Below are 14,514 nucleotides of genomic sequence, written 5' to 3'. Positions count from 1 at the left end.
GGTGTGGCCAGACCCGGAATGAGGGGCTCAGTGCTGGGCGGAGAGCGCAGGGGGAGGAAGAGCGAGTCCCAGCATCACTGTGCTAAGAATGACCATGGCCAGGCAAGAGCAGGGAGGACGCTGTGCACATCACCGGGGTCTTACTTTTCATGTCGGTTTCGCACCTGGGAGAAGTTGATGATCTCTTAGTGAAGCGACACTGTCTGTAAACATACTTTCTTCTCCTACGTTGAGAACTGCCCCTTAAAAACCCGTTTCTTCTTCTCGTTAATTGGAAAATGAGGCCTGACAAGATTGTCTGGTGTTTAAATTGGGGGGGGGCGGGGAGATCAGAAGTTAACAGCATTTCAGAACAGATCAGTACTCTGGCATCTAATACTGGACTTTGGTTTCATTTAATGTTTTTTTTTATTTTAATTATAACTGTTTCTTTGAACTAATTCTAAATCAGTGTTTGCTTTTTTTTTTTTTAAATGGGAAAAGCAGATGACAGAAACCCCCTTTTCAGTAAGACTTTTCCATATAAGGAAACTGACTTTGAAGTGTCAGTGAAGGCTGGGCTCTGTCCCTCCAGGGCTCCTCCTCTGTGGGTGTAGTGGCCATTTGATCATCCATTAGAGAACACCCTGCTATCTCTCCCTTTCAAAATAAATCATTTTTGGAAATTGCATCTTTAGAGCACTGTATTGATTAGCCTCCTTGCCAAGATCCTTTTGTTGTGAGATGTTTGCCCAAGGAGCCGTGACAGAATAGAGCGTTAAACCTCAGCTGTTGTGAGAGAGAAAGGCTTTAAGTGGTGGTACTGAAGTCCTTGCAGAGAAAGGAAGAATCAAATTACACCCATTGTTTGTGAGTCTTTGAAGGCTGTTTATCGAAAGGGCCAGTATCTCATTATCTCTCCCAGTCCCAGCTGAAAAGAGTTGGCTACCTGTCTGAGTTACCCTGAAAAAGTTCTTTTTAGGCAGAATGAATGAAAGTGCTGTTACCAAAGTCTCCCTGTACCATTAAACACCGTTAAGCATCAGGAGGCGAAATCTAACATTCAGCCTGATTTGGTCAGCGTAGCCTTTGCGTGGCTAAGAGTTGCACCTGCGGACTAAGGCAGCGGCTCAGTGAATAAAGCGCTCGCTGTAAAATCATGAGGACAGGAGTTTGATGCTTCCCCAAAGCAGATGTGGTAGTGTGCCTCGGCAGTCCCAACGTAACCTGCTTCAGAAAAGGACAGAGACAAGAGAGTCCCCCAGAGCTCCTGGGCCACCTAAGTTGGCATGAGCAGCCGTGAACAACAAGAATCCCTGCCTCGAACATGATAGAACACAAGAAGTTAAAACCCAAGGTCATCCTCTGACCTCTCCACACATGCTGTGCCACGTGTATGCCCTCACTCACACATATAATACACATATGCATACAGACATGTGTGTAAACACACACACACTTTTTTTTTTTTTAGAAAAAGTCACTTACCTATTATGATGTTGTAGAATTTATTGTAATTTTCAAACCTGGATTATTTTATTTATGTTATCTCTTTTTTTGGAAACAGTTTCCTGTCTCTAAAGGTATTAGATACTGGCTTAAGTTTTAAATACACCAATTGAAACAAATAGCCACCAAAGCAAACCAAAGTAAAAATAAGAAAAAAGAAAGAAAAAAGAAAAAAAAAAGGGAAAGAATCCCAGCATCTCTTTTCATGCTGATACTCAAGGAAATAGTAGATTTTTGAATGAAAATTTGGGTAATAAGAAATTACATTAATAAAAACGAAGACTTTAAAAGTCAAAGCTATAAAACTGAGAAGGACTTCACCTCTGAATCTTGGAGGATGATGTTGAACTGACATGGGAGGGGATGGTGCTTTGACAGCCCCAAGGGCTCCCTGGATGCCCTGCCTTCTCTGTCTGCGTCTGTGTAAACAGACAAGCCAGCCGAGAAAGGGCCCTTTTCAACATAAAGGCCCTTTTCAACATAAGAGTAGCTAAGGGGCAGCGAACACTTAGGTCCACAGACAGAGAACTCCAGGGCTGGCAGGGTGGCTGCTCCCACCCCTCTGCAAGAGCTCCATGCCTCGTCACTATGGTGTGGACTTGAAATCTCAGGAGGCAGTTGTGTGGGTGTAGCGAGCTGGAGAACGGTGGATGCCGGGCAGCAGTGGGGGGGGGGGCGTCTAGAAAAGCTACGTACTTCAGGGCCTGGAAGATGAGAGCTGTGTTCACTTGCTTCAAGCCCTGGGCTTCTCTAGACAGCTGGACCAGGCAGCGCGACCTCTGCTTTCCATTGTGTTCTTCAGAATGAGACAGTTGTCAGTGACATCCACAGGTTTATAGTCCAGCTGGGAGCCCTATAGATAGCCATAAGAGCAGAGAAAACATTCTGATTCTCTAAATCACCTCTGTTTTCTATATTTAGACTTCAGCTTTTTTTTTCTTGTCTGGCTTTATGAAAAGCAGACAGTCTCTTTAACCTCAGCTAGGAGCGTGCAAAGCATATTGGTTTCCAGACTCAAAAGCAGTCAGTTCTATTTTGAATGGGGGACAGTTTTGAAAGAATATCAATTGCTTGGTGTCACTCTGTTCCTTGATGTGGCCACTTTAATTATCCAGTGTAGAAGGAATCCCAGTTGTGTCTGCAGAAAAATATTTAACATTTTTTAAAATTGCATCACAAATAAAATAATACTGTTTTGTGTCAGAATCAATAAGATACTTAGATTCAATAACCTCACATTTATGACCCCAACTTAGTTGTTTTCTGGTTTTCTTTTTTTTTTAAATGAATTTCAGTGAGAAAATATATTTTGAAAAAAAAATCCAGTGATCAGATTTTTAATTTTATCATTTTCTTATCTATAGTGGTTGAATACTAATTGTTACTTCTATAAAATGATACCATTAATGAACAATTACAAACATACTAAAGTTAAAAAAAATAATGATTATATTCTGAGAATTTCATGTGTTCACTGTACGTAAGTCAGACTTTGATTGCCAGTGATTTCAGGTTTCAGTGTTTGCGTAAACAATAGAGAAATAGCAGGATGCCCTCAGAGCAGTGGATAAAACCAAGTCCTTGTTAACAAATAGATGAGTTCATGTGAAAGAGACATGTTCTCTGGGACACTGAGCACCAACAGTTCCCAAAATGGCCTTGGGCATGGCACACGGGACACACTTTAGAGCCATGTTCTTCAGTGGCTACCTTAGATACCAAAATTTTCCAAATCCCAATCCAAAAGCAATATTAATGCCTGTGCGATGCCAATATTGTCCTCTTTGGCATGTGGGCGGCAAATCCACGGGTATGTTCACTGTATTGTCTAGTGAGCCTAACAGGTATAGTGCATCTAATATGTATAGCTTTGACACAGACGCTGACTACAGTTGATTCCCACCATTTTATATTCGCTATCAAATTTACCTATTCTCTAACGTTTATTATTAGAAAACCTTCATACTCCAGGAGAGAATGGGTGTTATGAATTTTGTATCCCTGAAGAATAGGACTTTGCATCCCAAGTCTATTGCAGTGTGATGTTTAATAACTAAATAAAACGGTTGGCTTGTGCGCTGGACTGTACCCTTGCCTGTAATGAGGCACAGTGTAGAGGCTTCAGTTTATCAGTAGTTTGTCTCTTCCTTAGTAGAGGCACTGGTTGGGTTGGAAGGCAGACCATGAATAGACATAGTTTATACCCATCCTCCTATTAGTTAACATATAGTGTGAGATTGGACCTTGGCGGGTGGGTCCAATCCACAGGAGGTGAGAGACAGGCCATGGAGACAGAACTTACATAGGGAGTTTTATTGAATTTCACCCGATCATTTTTAGTTGAACTTCAAAACTATTCCTCCTACCCCCACTGTCTGGAGTTGTACACTATACAGGGGCAGACCTGGTGGCAGTAGGATCCCGCTTGAGTTAGGGCTATTTAATACTAAAGGAAGTAGCAAAGCAATACTTTAAAACCCAAGAGCTGGTCCTCACATCAAAGGATGAAATTAATGTTCCTTGATTATGTAAAGAAAACTACGATTTGATCTAAAGTTTCCACTCAGATTATTTGAAATTAACTTTAAAAAACTTTAAAAAAAAAAAAACCTTATTCACCATATTATAAAAGTTCAAGTAAAATTTGACTTTTGTTTGCTTGGAGGCCAACAAAGACTGCGTTTATTCAAGTGTTCCAGTTTGCTTTCTGTACTGTGATAAGATTTAAAAAAAAAAAAAAAAGGCACTCTGATCAAACCAAAAGAAACTTAGGGAAGGAAGCAAAGGGCTTATTTGCCTTACAGTTCCAATTCCCAGTCCATCCTTGAAGGAAGTCAGGACAGGAACTCAAACAGGAACTTGCAGCAGATACCATAGAGACGGCTGCCTGCCTGCGGATGGACGCACTGGCGGGCTCATGCTTAGCTGGCTTTCTTATGCAGCCCGGCGCCATCTGCCTAGGGGATGACACCGCCTACTCGATTAGCAACCAAGACAGCCCCCAACAGAGATGCCAGCAGGCCAGTCTGGTCTGGGGGATTCACCCACCCAGGTTCTCCCTCTCAAAGGACTCCAGCTGAATCAAGCTGACAGATGGAATTAACCAGGACAGATGGCTAATGCACCAACCATGTGTTTCCTGCGCTACCACATTAGCGTGTGCATATCGGATATTTGTTAGGATTAGAAGTGAGCGCTTCTCCTGTTACTTTTAAAATTATTTTCTTCATATTTTCTTTTAGTGCGTACTATTAGGGCCATGAGAGAAGCCTGGTGAAATGCCAAGCAACCCTTCATACCACTCTTGTGTGTCCTATGTTTGTGGAGATGTGAAATGTCTTGAGTTGTGTGGGCATCCATTTCAGGAAATAGCATTGCCCGTTCGGAGATGGTTATTGAAACTTGGAATGGTTCTAGGTCGCTTTTCACATGAATAGTTCTTCCAGGAAAGCATGAATAGACTATGTATCCACAGATGATACAGTGCTCGCTTCCTAACTGTCTCTCTGGAAAATGTCTACTCCCTCTTCTCCAACCCCCTCTCTTCAAACAGACTAAAGAAGAGAGAGAGATTTCTGAGAAAGTTGTATTTTTACAGCAAGGAAGTTCAGCATTCCTTGAGTCTCAGGTAAAAAGCAAACACGGATTATTTGCGTAGAGGAAACCTTCTTCAGCCTTCGCTGTCCCTGAAGTCTCTGGTTTTCACTTCTTTAGTTTCTCTTGTTTAATGCTAAGGTGGGTACGTATGTAACTTTGCTTAGACTTTGGGAGAGGGAATTTGCTTAGTATGTTAGTGATCAGTTACGTATTGCTCATAACTTCTACATGATAAAAATTACCATTGAGGCTCTGGGTCTATCTGTGATAATCTTCTGAAATTCCCCCCCACTGCCAGTTTTCATCTAGAGACTGCTACTATTTTTAATGCCTTTGACTGATTTTGAATACTCTGAACTTATATTGGTTTTCTTGCTAGCCAAGTGTGGTTAAGAAAATGCACGAAGGCGTCTCTGCTGATTCTGTGGCCACTTCTCATCAGATAATTTTCCAGAAAACTGTCCCGTCGACCCTAGAGGTTATTCTTTTCAATTTATTTCTTTCAGTCCATTGCCAGCATATAGATCAACCTACAGTTATTCTGCTTAACACAAACGTATATCTAGAGTCAGGTTTTCAGGCTATGATAAATAGAAAACGGCACCCTCGTTTAAGATGTAAAACAAGATGCTCACCTACTCTGGTTTGAGCTTGCTTCCTTCCGCAACTGGGTAGGCTGGTTAACTGTTAGCCCATGGCGTCCTGATAGCTCTCCTGTAGGCCAAGGTTCCTTACCTTTCTTCTGTCCTGTTGAAACTAATGCTAAAGGAAGTAGGAGAGGAATTACTGAGCCATCGAATTAGTTCTAGCTGAGAGCAGAGCACTCCACGGACCTCTGAGTCTCGTTTATAAAGGATCCAATCAGGAGTGGCTCATCAGGGGAAATGCTAATACCATACCTTGAATACAGGTGCACTCGGTATGCACTGATGCCAAGTATAGTCATGAATTGACTGCCCTGGATAAGGAAATAAACTTGCAGTCTTGGAAAATGGCATTGGCAGAAACCTGGAGAATACCTTCAACTTCCTTGTGAGAATATCAGTATGTGAAGTGCTCTAGAACAGAGAACGTGGAAAACTGTCTTTTGTGCCCACGTGCGTAAAGTTGAATAGTTCAGTGATACCATCCAATCCTAACATAAAAAGCAACCAGCTGCTGACCATAAAGTCAAATAGGTTTCTTCTAAAATTCCTTGCCAAGACGTGTTCATATTTAAAGTAACATGGAATTACAACGCTACCCCACAGAATGTATTCTGGGCTGAAATTAGTAGACTTTTAGTTGAGAGGAGACACCAGCCCTAATTCTTAGATGACAGTGGCCACCCTTTGCCTCCGTCCTACCCCGTGCCCGAGTGTAGTTTAGGCCTTGATTTTTCTATAAAGGGTTCTTATTTTATAAACAAGATGCCATCAGCTTTCCTAATTTAGCTTTTATATTTTGAATATAGGGTACAGAGGATTGGGTTATTGTAGACAAAATACCCACTGAGGTAGTTGATGGTGATTCGAAAAAGATTGTGACTTACAAGGTGGTTACCGTGACCAGTAAAACTGGTGAGATCCCAGCCGACTTGCTAAAGTCTAGTATGGTTGACATGCACGGCTTCGATGACTTGACCAGAGACATGCATCTTAAGGACGAGACCAAGCAGAAGATGTACACGCTAGGGAAATCCTACGACACGGTCTCTGGGAGAATTGTTACCATGACGGGGAAAGCTAAAGAGGGGGAGAAAGCCGCACAGACCTCCTTGCTGGAAGGCCTGCGGAAGACGGAGAGAGGCGCCGCAGAGGCTGCGAAGGTTGCTCCCTTGCTGGTGGAATATGAGGTCCTGGAATCCTTGACTGAAGAGAAATCCAGAAGGGGACCCGAGGTCCACACCCCGAAGCGGAGATTGTCAGAGTCCCTGGCGCCCATCAAGGAAGCTGAATCTCGCCGGCAGAGCCCTGAGGAAGATGACACCCAGAAGGCTCCAACGCTGGGAGAGGATGCGCCCGCCCAGCCCCGGTTCAGCAAACCGCAGCAGGTCCCCGAATGTGAGGTGCTGAAGGTAGGGCCCTTTGGCCCACGCAGGAAGAGCCTGTCTGAGTGGCGGTACTCCCAGGAACCGGCCTTTACTGTGGCTACTGCTCACTACGTCACCGAGTCCTCTGCATCCCAAGTGGTGGTAACCAGTGGCTCTCGTTCAGTCGCACCTTAAGATTCCAGCATGACGATTTTTTTCAAACAGCGCCCTTCCGCCCTGAACCTTTCCCGTTCCTCTTGCCGCTTGACTTTATGTTGGGAGCAGCGAACCCAGCTTTTCTCCTCTATGATTAAATCAATATTGCAGTCTAAAGTCAGCATTAAAACACTTTTCCCATTTTATTTCTAGCTGCCCATTCCCAAGATGCCGTGATAACGCTGCTGTGGCTTGCAATAAAGGGGCGGGGCGGGGGGGGCGGGGCTGGAAAAATGACCGGCTTAAATCGGCACCACCCTAAACGTAATATCTCGGCTGTAGCTCACGAGGGCTCGTGGTCACCTAGTTTGCTATGTTATGCCTCCATTGTTTTCTGTTTCCAAGCTCTCTACGTGGACTCCTCCTTCATTCCTCCTTCCTTTTTTCCCCTCTGCCTCCAGTCTTGTCTAGCAAGCCGCAAACACGTGAGCCCGAGGCGCCTCTCTCGTGCTTGACTCTTCCTCTCTTTGTCTACTCAGACTAAACAGTCCTCTGGGGAGAAGCTCATGGATGGCTCGGAGATCCTCAGTCTGTTAGAGTCGGCTCGAAAACCCACAGAGTTCATAGGCGGGGTTTCCTCTACGACCCAGAGCTGGGTGCAGGTGGCCGTTTGCTCCCATCCTTGGTGTTTGTGAATGTGCCCGTTTGCTTTGCTTTGCGAGTTTGTGGCAGGTGTGTGTCTGTGTTTTGCACCCAAGTGGCATTGCCGTCCTGCACCTCAAAGATGTCCTGAGTGATTGCCCTTTGTGCCGCTGCATGTGTCTGTCACGTAGCTTCCATTCCACTTCAAGAATGCGCTTCCGGTACTCGACAGCGATGGCGTTAGGAGGTTTTGTCTCATCTGTTGGGTCTCAGAGCGCATTCAAAGCCGGTGTGAATGTGTGGCAAAGCTTCCATTCTCCGTTCTCCACTGGCCTATTTTACTCCATTCTGTTTCTCCTGCCATTGCTGAGAAACCCGTGCAGGTCCCCATGTGCGGGTCAAACAAGCACACGGCAAAGCTGGCGGGAGAAAGGAAACCTGAGTTTGTATCCATCTGTGTTTGTGCAAATGAGCTCTGGATGCCGGCTTTGGACATCCTAGTGAGCAGCAGCTTGGAGTGGGGGTTGATTGTTTTGTTTTATGGACGGTCACTCAGACCCTGTACTCTTCCCATACAGAAAGTGGAAACGAAGACAGAATCCATTGAAACCGAGGTGGCCTCCGCCCCGCACTCGCAGCCCCCCAGCACTGAGAAGGTGCTGCAGGAAACGGTCGTGGTGGAGGAGAGGCGTGTGATGAACGTGCAGGGCAGTGGGGATGCTTCTCACGCGGCGGGGGATGACGCGGATGCTGCAGAGTCCACACCCGTGGATCCGCACAGCATAAAAGGGACGGAAGCAGCCAAGGAAGAGAGAGGAGAGGTGGCCGACAAGTCTGTCCCTGAGCAGGAACAGCCTGCCACTGGCTCCCGCGAGGAGGAGCAGGTGGAGGCTACGCACCCTTCCGAGGCTTTGGAACAAAAGTCTCATTTTGAGGTGAACAGTAGTTACTAATTCACTCAGGTGATACCAAGGTGAAAGCAAGGCTACATTTAAGTTTATGCCTTGTGGTGCAGGGAGCCTTTGGTTTTCCTCTCTGTTCTATTACTTCGCATGGCAGTGAAAGGCCCCCATGCGTGTTTCCAGATTTGGGGTCACGTAGAAACATAACAACCAGTAAGTATTGATGACGTATAGCTCCAGGAAGCAGTTTCTGTCATGAACATTATAACTGACAGAAAGCATGGGAACCAGTGATTAGCTGTGAGAAAACTGGAGGGCCACAAAGATGGCTTAGTGGCTAACAGTGCTGGTCACACAGCCTGATGCCCCGAATTCAGTCCCTAGAACCCACAGTGGAAGAGGAGAACCAGGTTCTGAAAGTTGCCCTCTGACCTACATAGGCACAACAACAATAATAATAAATATTTTTAAATGAAAAGTTGGCATTTATTTCTGATCCATATACTTTTCCAGAAGGACCAGAAAGCATTCCTCCAACTTCCAGAACTTTCTTCTCTGTTAGCTTTTACTGAGATCCTCCACACAGTGGTGGGTGGTGGCTGATGATTTAGGACTTGCCTCATCCTCCTTGGTTACTAGTTTAAAAGCTCGTTTATAGGTTTAACTCTTATCGGTGTTTGCATATGAGATTGAAAAGAAGGAGCAGATTGTTTTTAATGTCCTTTAAGACGTTTCTGCTGCCTCGAACATCCTATGTCCACAATTGCTGGGTTTTGGCGGGAGACTGACACGGATTTATTGTGTGCCGTGATCCATATCTTCCCTCCTCATTTAATGTGGAAACTTCTGTCACGAACAAAAGACACCAAGAAGAGAGAGGAGTCAAACCATGTGTGCGCCTCGGTAACCCCTCCCCAGAAGAGAGAGGAGTCAAACCATGTGTGCGCCTCGGTAACCCCTCCCCAGAAGAGAGAGGAGTCAAACCATGTGTGCGCCTCGGTAACCCTTCCCCCTTGCTTCCCACTGCTGCAGTCATCCACTGTGAGAATGGAAAGCATGAGCGTGGGCGGTGTTTCTCCAGGAGGAGGCAAGCTCGACATCTCTACCAAGGAAGTGCCAGTAGTTCACACAGAAACCAAAACCATCACATACGAGTCTTCACAGGTAAGACCGGAGGCCTGGCCACTCTGTGGCGTCACGCATACACAGTAGCAGTCCAGGAGGCTGAGAGGATGCAGCATCCAAACTATCTCTGTCAAGACCAGTGCTATGCTGTGGTTTTATCACTGATTGCGGAGCCACAGGGACTTCCCCAAGGCATTGGATAACCTGGCATAGGAAAGCCTCAGAGAGCTGTGTGTGCAGCTATGGACCATAAAGAGGACTGGGCTACCCACATCATCTCAGTTTGTTAACCCTCCTAGCCCGCGGCTTTGCCTAGAGTTTACTCCCAGAGCTCCCAGGAGCTACCTGAATTGGCCTATGATTGATTGGAAAGCGATTGTTCCTTCCTTCTAAGGAAGTAGGTTCCAGGTTTCCCATGGATGCTCCAGTTCCTTGGCTAGGCTAGTATAACATTTCTTTATAATGTATGGACATGCTCAGATATAGTTAAATAATCGCTGGGTGAGTTACACTACCTTGCACAATGTGAATGCAATGTGTGGTTGCATTAAATAAATGAAATAAGTGTGGTTGTACTCCGATTGTACTCCGATGTTTAGCAAATACCTGGACATGTTCAGTCTGGCCGCAAACAGTTTCTGAGTATTTTCCATGCGTCGTTGATTGAGTCTTCGCATGGGGAGAGCCAGTTCACTCTGTCACCGTACGGCATTAAGGAATGGGACCGTCCTGTGAAGAGGAAATGTAACCACACGTGTGTGCTGTGTGTGTTCCTGTCCCTGCTTAGGTTGACCCTGGGGCCGATCTGGAGCCAGGGGTGTTGATGAGCGCCCAGACGATCACATCAGAAACCACTAGCACCACCACCACCACACACATCACCAAAGTAAGTGGAGCCGACACCCACCAGCACCAGTCCTGATAGCTGGAAAAAGACATTGATCACCAAAACCTCCGGCAGGCCCGGCTGCGCGGGAATTCCTTACTTGCCTATCCGCTGTCGAGCTAGGCTGTATTAAAAGTGAGCTGAGAGACGTCAGTGTCTCCCATGAACTTGTCCGCCTCTGCCAGTTTCTGTTGAGGATTCGTTTTGGTATCCTTGATGGTATCCCAGGGTGGGCATAGAGTAGACCTCAGAGAAACTGGCCCGCTAAGCCCCAAAAGCTCTGCTTTTGACAGTGAACCTGGGGGCATGAACGACGGTGGCTCTTGACGCTACTCCTGCCTCCTGCCGTTCCCCAGTGAGTCGCTCACAGGGCTCTTCTGTTTCCTCTAGACTGTGAAAGGCGGCATTTCAGAGACGAGAATTGAGAAGCGGATAGTCATCACGGGAGATGCTGACATTGACCATGACCAGGTAGGGTGTGTGTGTGAGGCGGTAAACGCTCTGACGGAGAAGTCAATGTGAACTTACGGGCCTTTGGGTTCCCAATGCTAATGTTCTAGTTCAGCGTGTATTCTAAAATAGTTTCTCAATTAGCTTTGCAGAATACAATTTCGAATCCTTCCGTAATCATTGTACCTCCTTGTTAATTGTGGATATAGATTTAGCTCATAAGTCTTACACCTTGCTATGGCTCATGCATGTCCCACCTCCTTTTTGTTTCTGCCCTTCTGTGATTTCCTGGGGATAGGCTCTGGCTCAGGCAATTAAAGAGGCCAAAGAGCAGCACCCCGACATGTCAGTGACCAAAGTAGTGGTCCATAAAGAGACAGAAATCACACCAGAAGACGGAGAGGATTGACCAGAGGTAAGAGGTGACGTTGATGATTCTCTAGGCTTGCCTCAGCTGGCATGCAGCATGGGGCACCTCCCTCCCTCCCCTCCTTTGCCTCATTCCCCCTCCCTTGGTTCTCTCACTGGCATCCATGGGGCTGGCTGGCTAGAAGATGGAGATCTGTTTGTGGGTACTGGGGTTGCCTCTGCTGCGGAGAAGCCATCGTTAGAGCTGTGTCTGCACCCCACGCCAGTTAGAGGCGAAGGGAAAAGCGGGGTCCTTGCTTGCCTTGTCTCACCGTTGCGCTTTTCCTCTGGGCTTTGCGTTCTTCACACCGGCCAAATTTGAAATATCTAATTTGATTTCGCTCGCCGTGTGGGCCTAATAAGCACTCAAGCGGGTTCTCCTGCGAAGCTGAATTTGTGTTTCCACTTGCAGAGAAATTAGCCGTGCTCCTTCATGCTTTTGACGGCAGCATCGTCGTCCCTTGGAAGCACGCTCTTCCAAGACGAACGTCTGTGCTTCAGACTGACTTGGTTTGAAGCTGAGCACTCCCTTCCTTTCCGAATGCCTTATACTTCCTGTATTCTGTGACTGACTTTCCCCATCGTACTTTGTCCCAAAGGGAGGCGACAATGCAGATTTTGTGGTCATGTTTTCCTCATGAAAGCGCATGCCTTGCCAGTCTGTGTGGGCAACATCACGAGCAGACTCTGCCCTCTCTGCGTGCACAGCCCTGTCATGTGAGAACTCAGGGGGCTGCGCATTTCCTTAGGTGGGCTGTGGATGCTGAGTGCAGTTGTACCTACTTACCCGTGTACTTCTGGAATAAGAATAGTATTGAAAAGAGGTTGTCCAGAACCATTTTCTGAAGCGTTTAGGTTGATGGGTAATACCTCTTTTAAAAATAAGAAAAGTAAATGCTAAACTCACTCAGACCCAAATTAATAGGATTCTTGAAAGATGAAAGCAGAAGTGAGAGAGAGAAAAGATTTTGTTTTTTCTCTCCAATGGGCTTCGGCCACTTGAGTGATGCAGTTTTCTGTTACCATGTAACAGCCTCCCATCGGAATGAGCATTCTAACCTCCACAGCACCTTCTGTAACTGCTCGGACGTTTTCCGATGAGAAACTGATGGAACCTTTCTTCCCACAGGAGTAACCCAGCTTGCACACGAACCCAGTCATGTAAACCGTTAGGAAAACCGGAGCCTATGTGGCGTTCCCTCTTCTAACCCAACTGACTTGCGTCTGTCCGTGGAAAATTCCAGAAGAACTGACCTTGACCGTTAATGAAAGACACTGGCAGAGAGATCTTCCCGCATAAAGCAATCCGAATCGGCATCTCTAAACCGACACTGCATGAAGCGATGATAAAAAAAAAAAAAAATCACGAAAGAGCCGCGCCGCACTTTTAATTTCCACCGAAATCTCTGTTTTCAACCCGACCTGCACGTTCATAGCCAACTGTGTAAACCGTGATCTCATGTAACACGACCACAACTCATGCCCTACCATAGTTTATTATTAAAGTCTCCACAAAACCACAGTCTCATAGGTGACAAATTCTGTTTACAAACAAATGTTAACTACCCTAAAATGCTATCAGCCGTCTAGGTCCGGTGTGTCAGATTTACCCCAGATTAGATGTGCCAATAACCGACTTTATTCAGTGAACAACTTGAATCTTGTCCTTGTCTGATCTGGTTTTATTATTCTCACCCGTAAGCAGTAATGACTCTCTGACCCTCTAGAAATGCGTAATGCTTACAACCTTGCTTTGTGTCTCTAATTTGTTATAAGGTAGAATTGATTCTAGCACACTGATGTAATTTCTTCCTACGCCTTCACTCTGGTCTGCGTTCAATCCAGAAAGATTCCCAGAATTTACCTAAGCAAACCCTCAATATGTACATTATCATTGTTTGAGGAAGAAAACCTGTATTTTTGTTAGTTTATAATATTACGAAAATCCACTCCAGGAAGATCTGCCGGGCTGCTTTTTCTTGTTGTTTTTCTTTTCCTTGTATTTTTTCATTGATTTTTTTTCTTCTTTTACTTGAACAAAAAAGGTGTTTTATTTACAAATCTGGTCCATATTTCCAATCTAGTTCAGAGCCAAGCCTTAAATTGTACAGAATTTCCACTGTAATTAAACTATTTAGTGTCTAGTTAGAAAGAGCCTCCAGAAAGATATATTCTCCATTACGCTGTCTGCTGCATCACAGCCCGTCCTGAATCATGTTACCGCATCGCAAAATAAAAATGGCAAATGCATTGAAAGCTCTAATTTTCTGTGTGGAATGATTCCGGTTTTCTGTGGTTAAGCCAGAGTTCACATTTGCATTACACCAGAGGCCTCATCTAGCTGAAGTATAGAGCAATCCTTGCTAGACAACAGGGTTAGAGAGACACGCATTCAGTCATACAGACTTTGGAGGGTTGGGGATGAGAGCAAAATACATTTATAGAAATAGTCAGTTACCTGCAATGGCTTCAAAAGGGCGTTATAGGCTCTCGTGAGAAAAGGAACTTGATGCCTCTGGGTACTTTTAGTTAGCTAAGTAAACCGCTGTTCCTAAGAAAGCTGCTTTGACTGTGATATCCGTGACAGGGGTTCGCACAGTTGACAAAGAGGGACATGGAAGACTTCTGTGGCCACCTCTACTCCTGCCTCCAAGAAAAGTAATAGCCTAGGTAGGACGTCATCGAAGAGAACTCAGAAAGTGTAACAGGGATACTGAAGTGAAGCTCTCCACAACTGGTGGGTTCTGGCGGGGGTGGGGAAGAACTCAGTTTTACTAAAAGGCCAGGTCACTGGGAGTTTGATGCTCCAGCGAGTATATAGAGAACACACACTGGACTTGGGTTCTTTT

General features: G+C 45.6%; 2 protein-coding genes across 9 annotated transcripts in view; both read left to right on the top strand.

Moving 5' to 3' along the window:
* The window catches only part of Epb41l3 (erythrocyte membrane protein band 4.1 like 3), a 208,686-nt gene extending 194,758 nt beyond the window's left edge, over positions 1 to 13,928 (top strand). For 5 of the 8 annotated variants that reach the window (XM_050166200.1, XM_050166201.1, XM_050166199.1 and 2 more), the window contains 7 exons: positions 7,792 to 7,914; positions 8,473 to 8,829; positions 9,829 to 9,960; positions 10,709 to 10,807; positions 11,198 to 11,278; positions 11,556 to 11,672; positions 12,795 to 13,928. In XM_050166200.1, coding sequence (XP_050022157.1) covers positions 7,792 to 7,914; positions 8,473 to 8,829; positions 9,829 to 9,960; positions 10,709 to 10,807; positions 11,198 to 11,278; positions 11,556 to 11,666 — 903 coding nt within the window. In that variant the 3' untranslated portion in view covers positions 11,667 to 11,672; positions 12,795 to 13,928. The remainder of the gene's footprint in view (positions 1 to 7,791; positions 7,915 to 8,472; positions 8,830 to 9,828; positions 9,961 to 10,708; positions 10,808 to 11,197; positions 11,279 to 11,555; positions 11,673 to 12,794) is intronic. The other 3 variants (XM_050166198.1, XM_050166197.1, XM_050166196.1) reach the window with 2 other exon arrangements.
* On the top strand, positions 307 to 7,782 carry LOC126516052 (uncharacterized). The gene is made up of 2 exons (XM_050166203.1): positions 307 to 5,563; positions 6,539 to 7,782. The coding sequence occupies exons 1-2, from the start codon at positions 5,483 to 5,485 to the stop codon at positions 7,289 to 7,291; spliced, it is 834 nt and encodes a 277-aa protein (XP_050022160.1). The 5' UTR covers positions 307 to 5,482; the 3' UTR covers positions 7,292 to 7,782.
* Positions 13,929 to 14,514: the final 586 nt, after the last annotated feature.

Source organism: Alexandromys fortis, unplaced genomic scaffold, assembly GCF_014885135.2.
Source record: "Alexandromys fortis isolate MF-2015 unplaced genomic scaffold, M_Fortis_MF-2015_v1.1 scaffold_143, whole genome shotgun sequence".
NCBI classification, from domain to species: domain Eukaryota; kingdom Metazoa; phylum Chordata; class Mammalia; order Rodentia; family Cricetidae; genus Alexandromys; species Alexandromys fortis.
This window is presented reverse-complemented; position numbering and strand designations above follow the sequence as displayed.

Bases quoted from the DNA above. Each gene is read 5' to 3' on its own strand.
- LOC126516052 (XM_050166203.1), top strand. From the start codon at position 5,483: ATGCACGAAGGCGTCTCTGCTGATTCTGTGGCCACTTCTCATCAGATA. The intron at 5,564-6,538 runs GTTATTCTTTTC...TTTTGAATATAG, and splicing joins CTGTCCCGTCGACCCTAGAG to GGTACAGAGGATTGGGTTAT.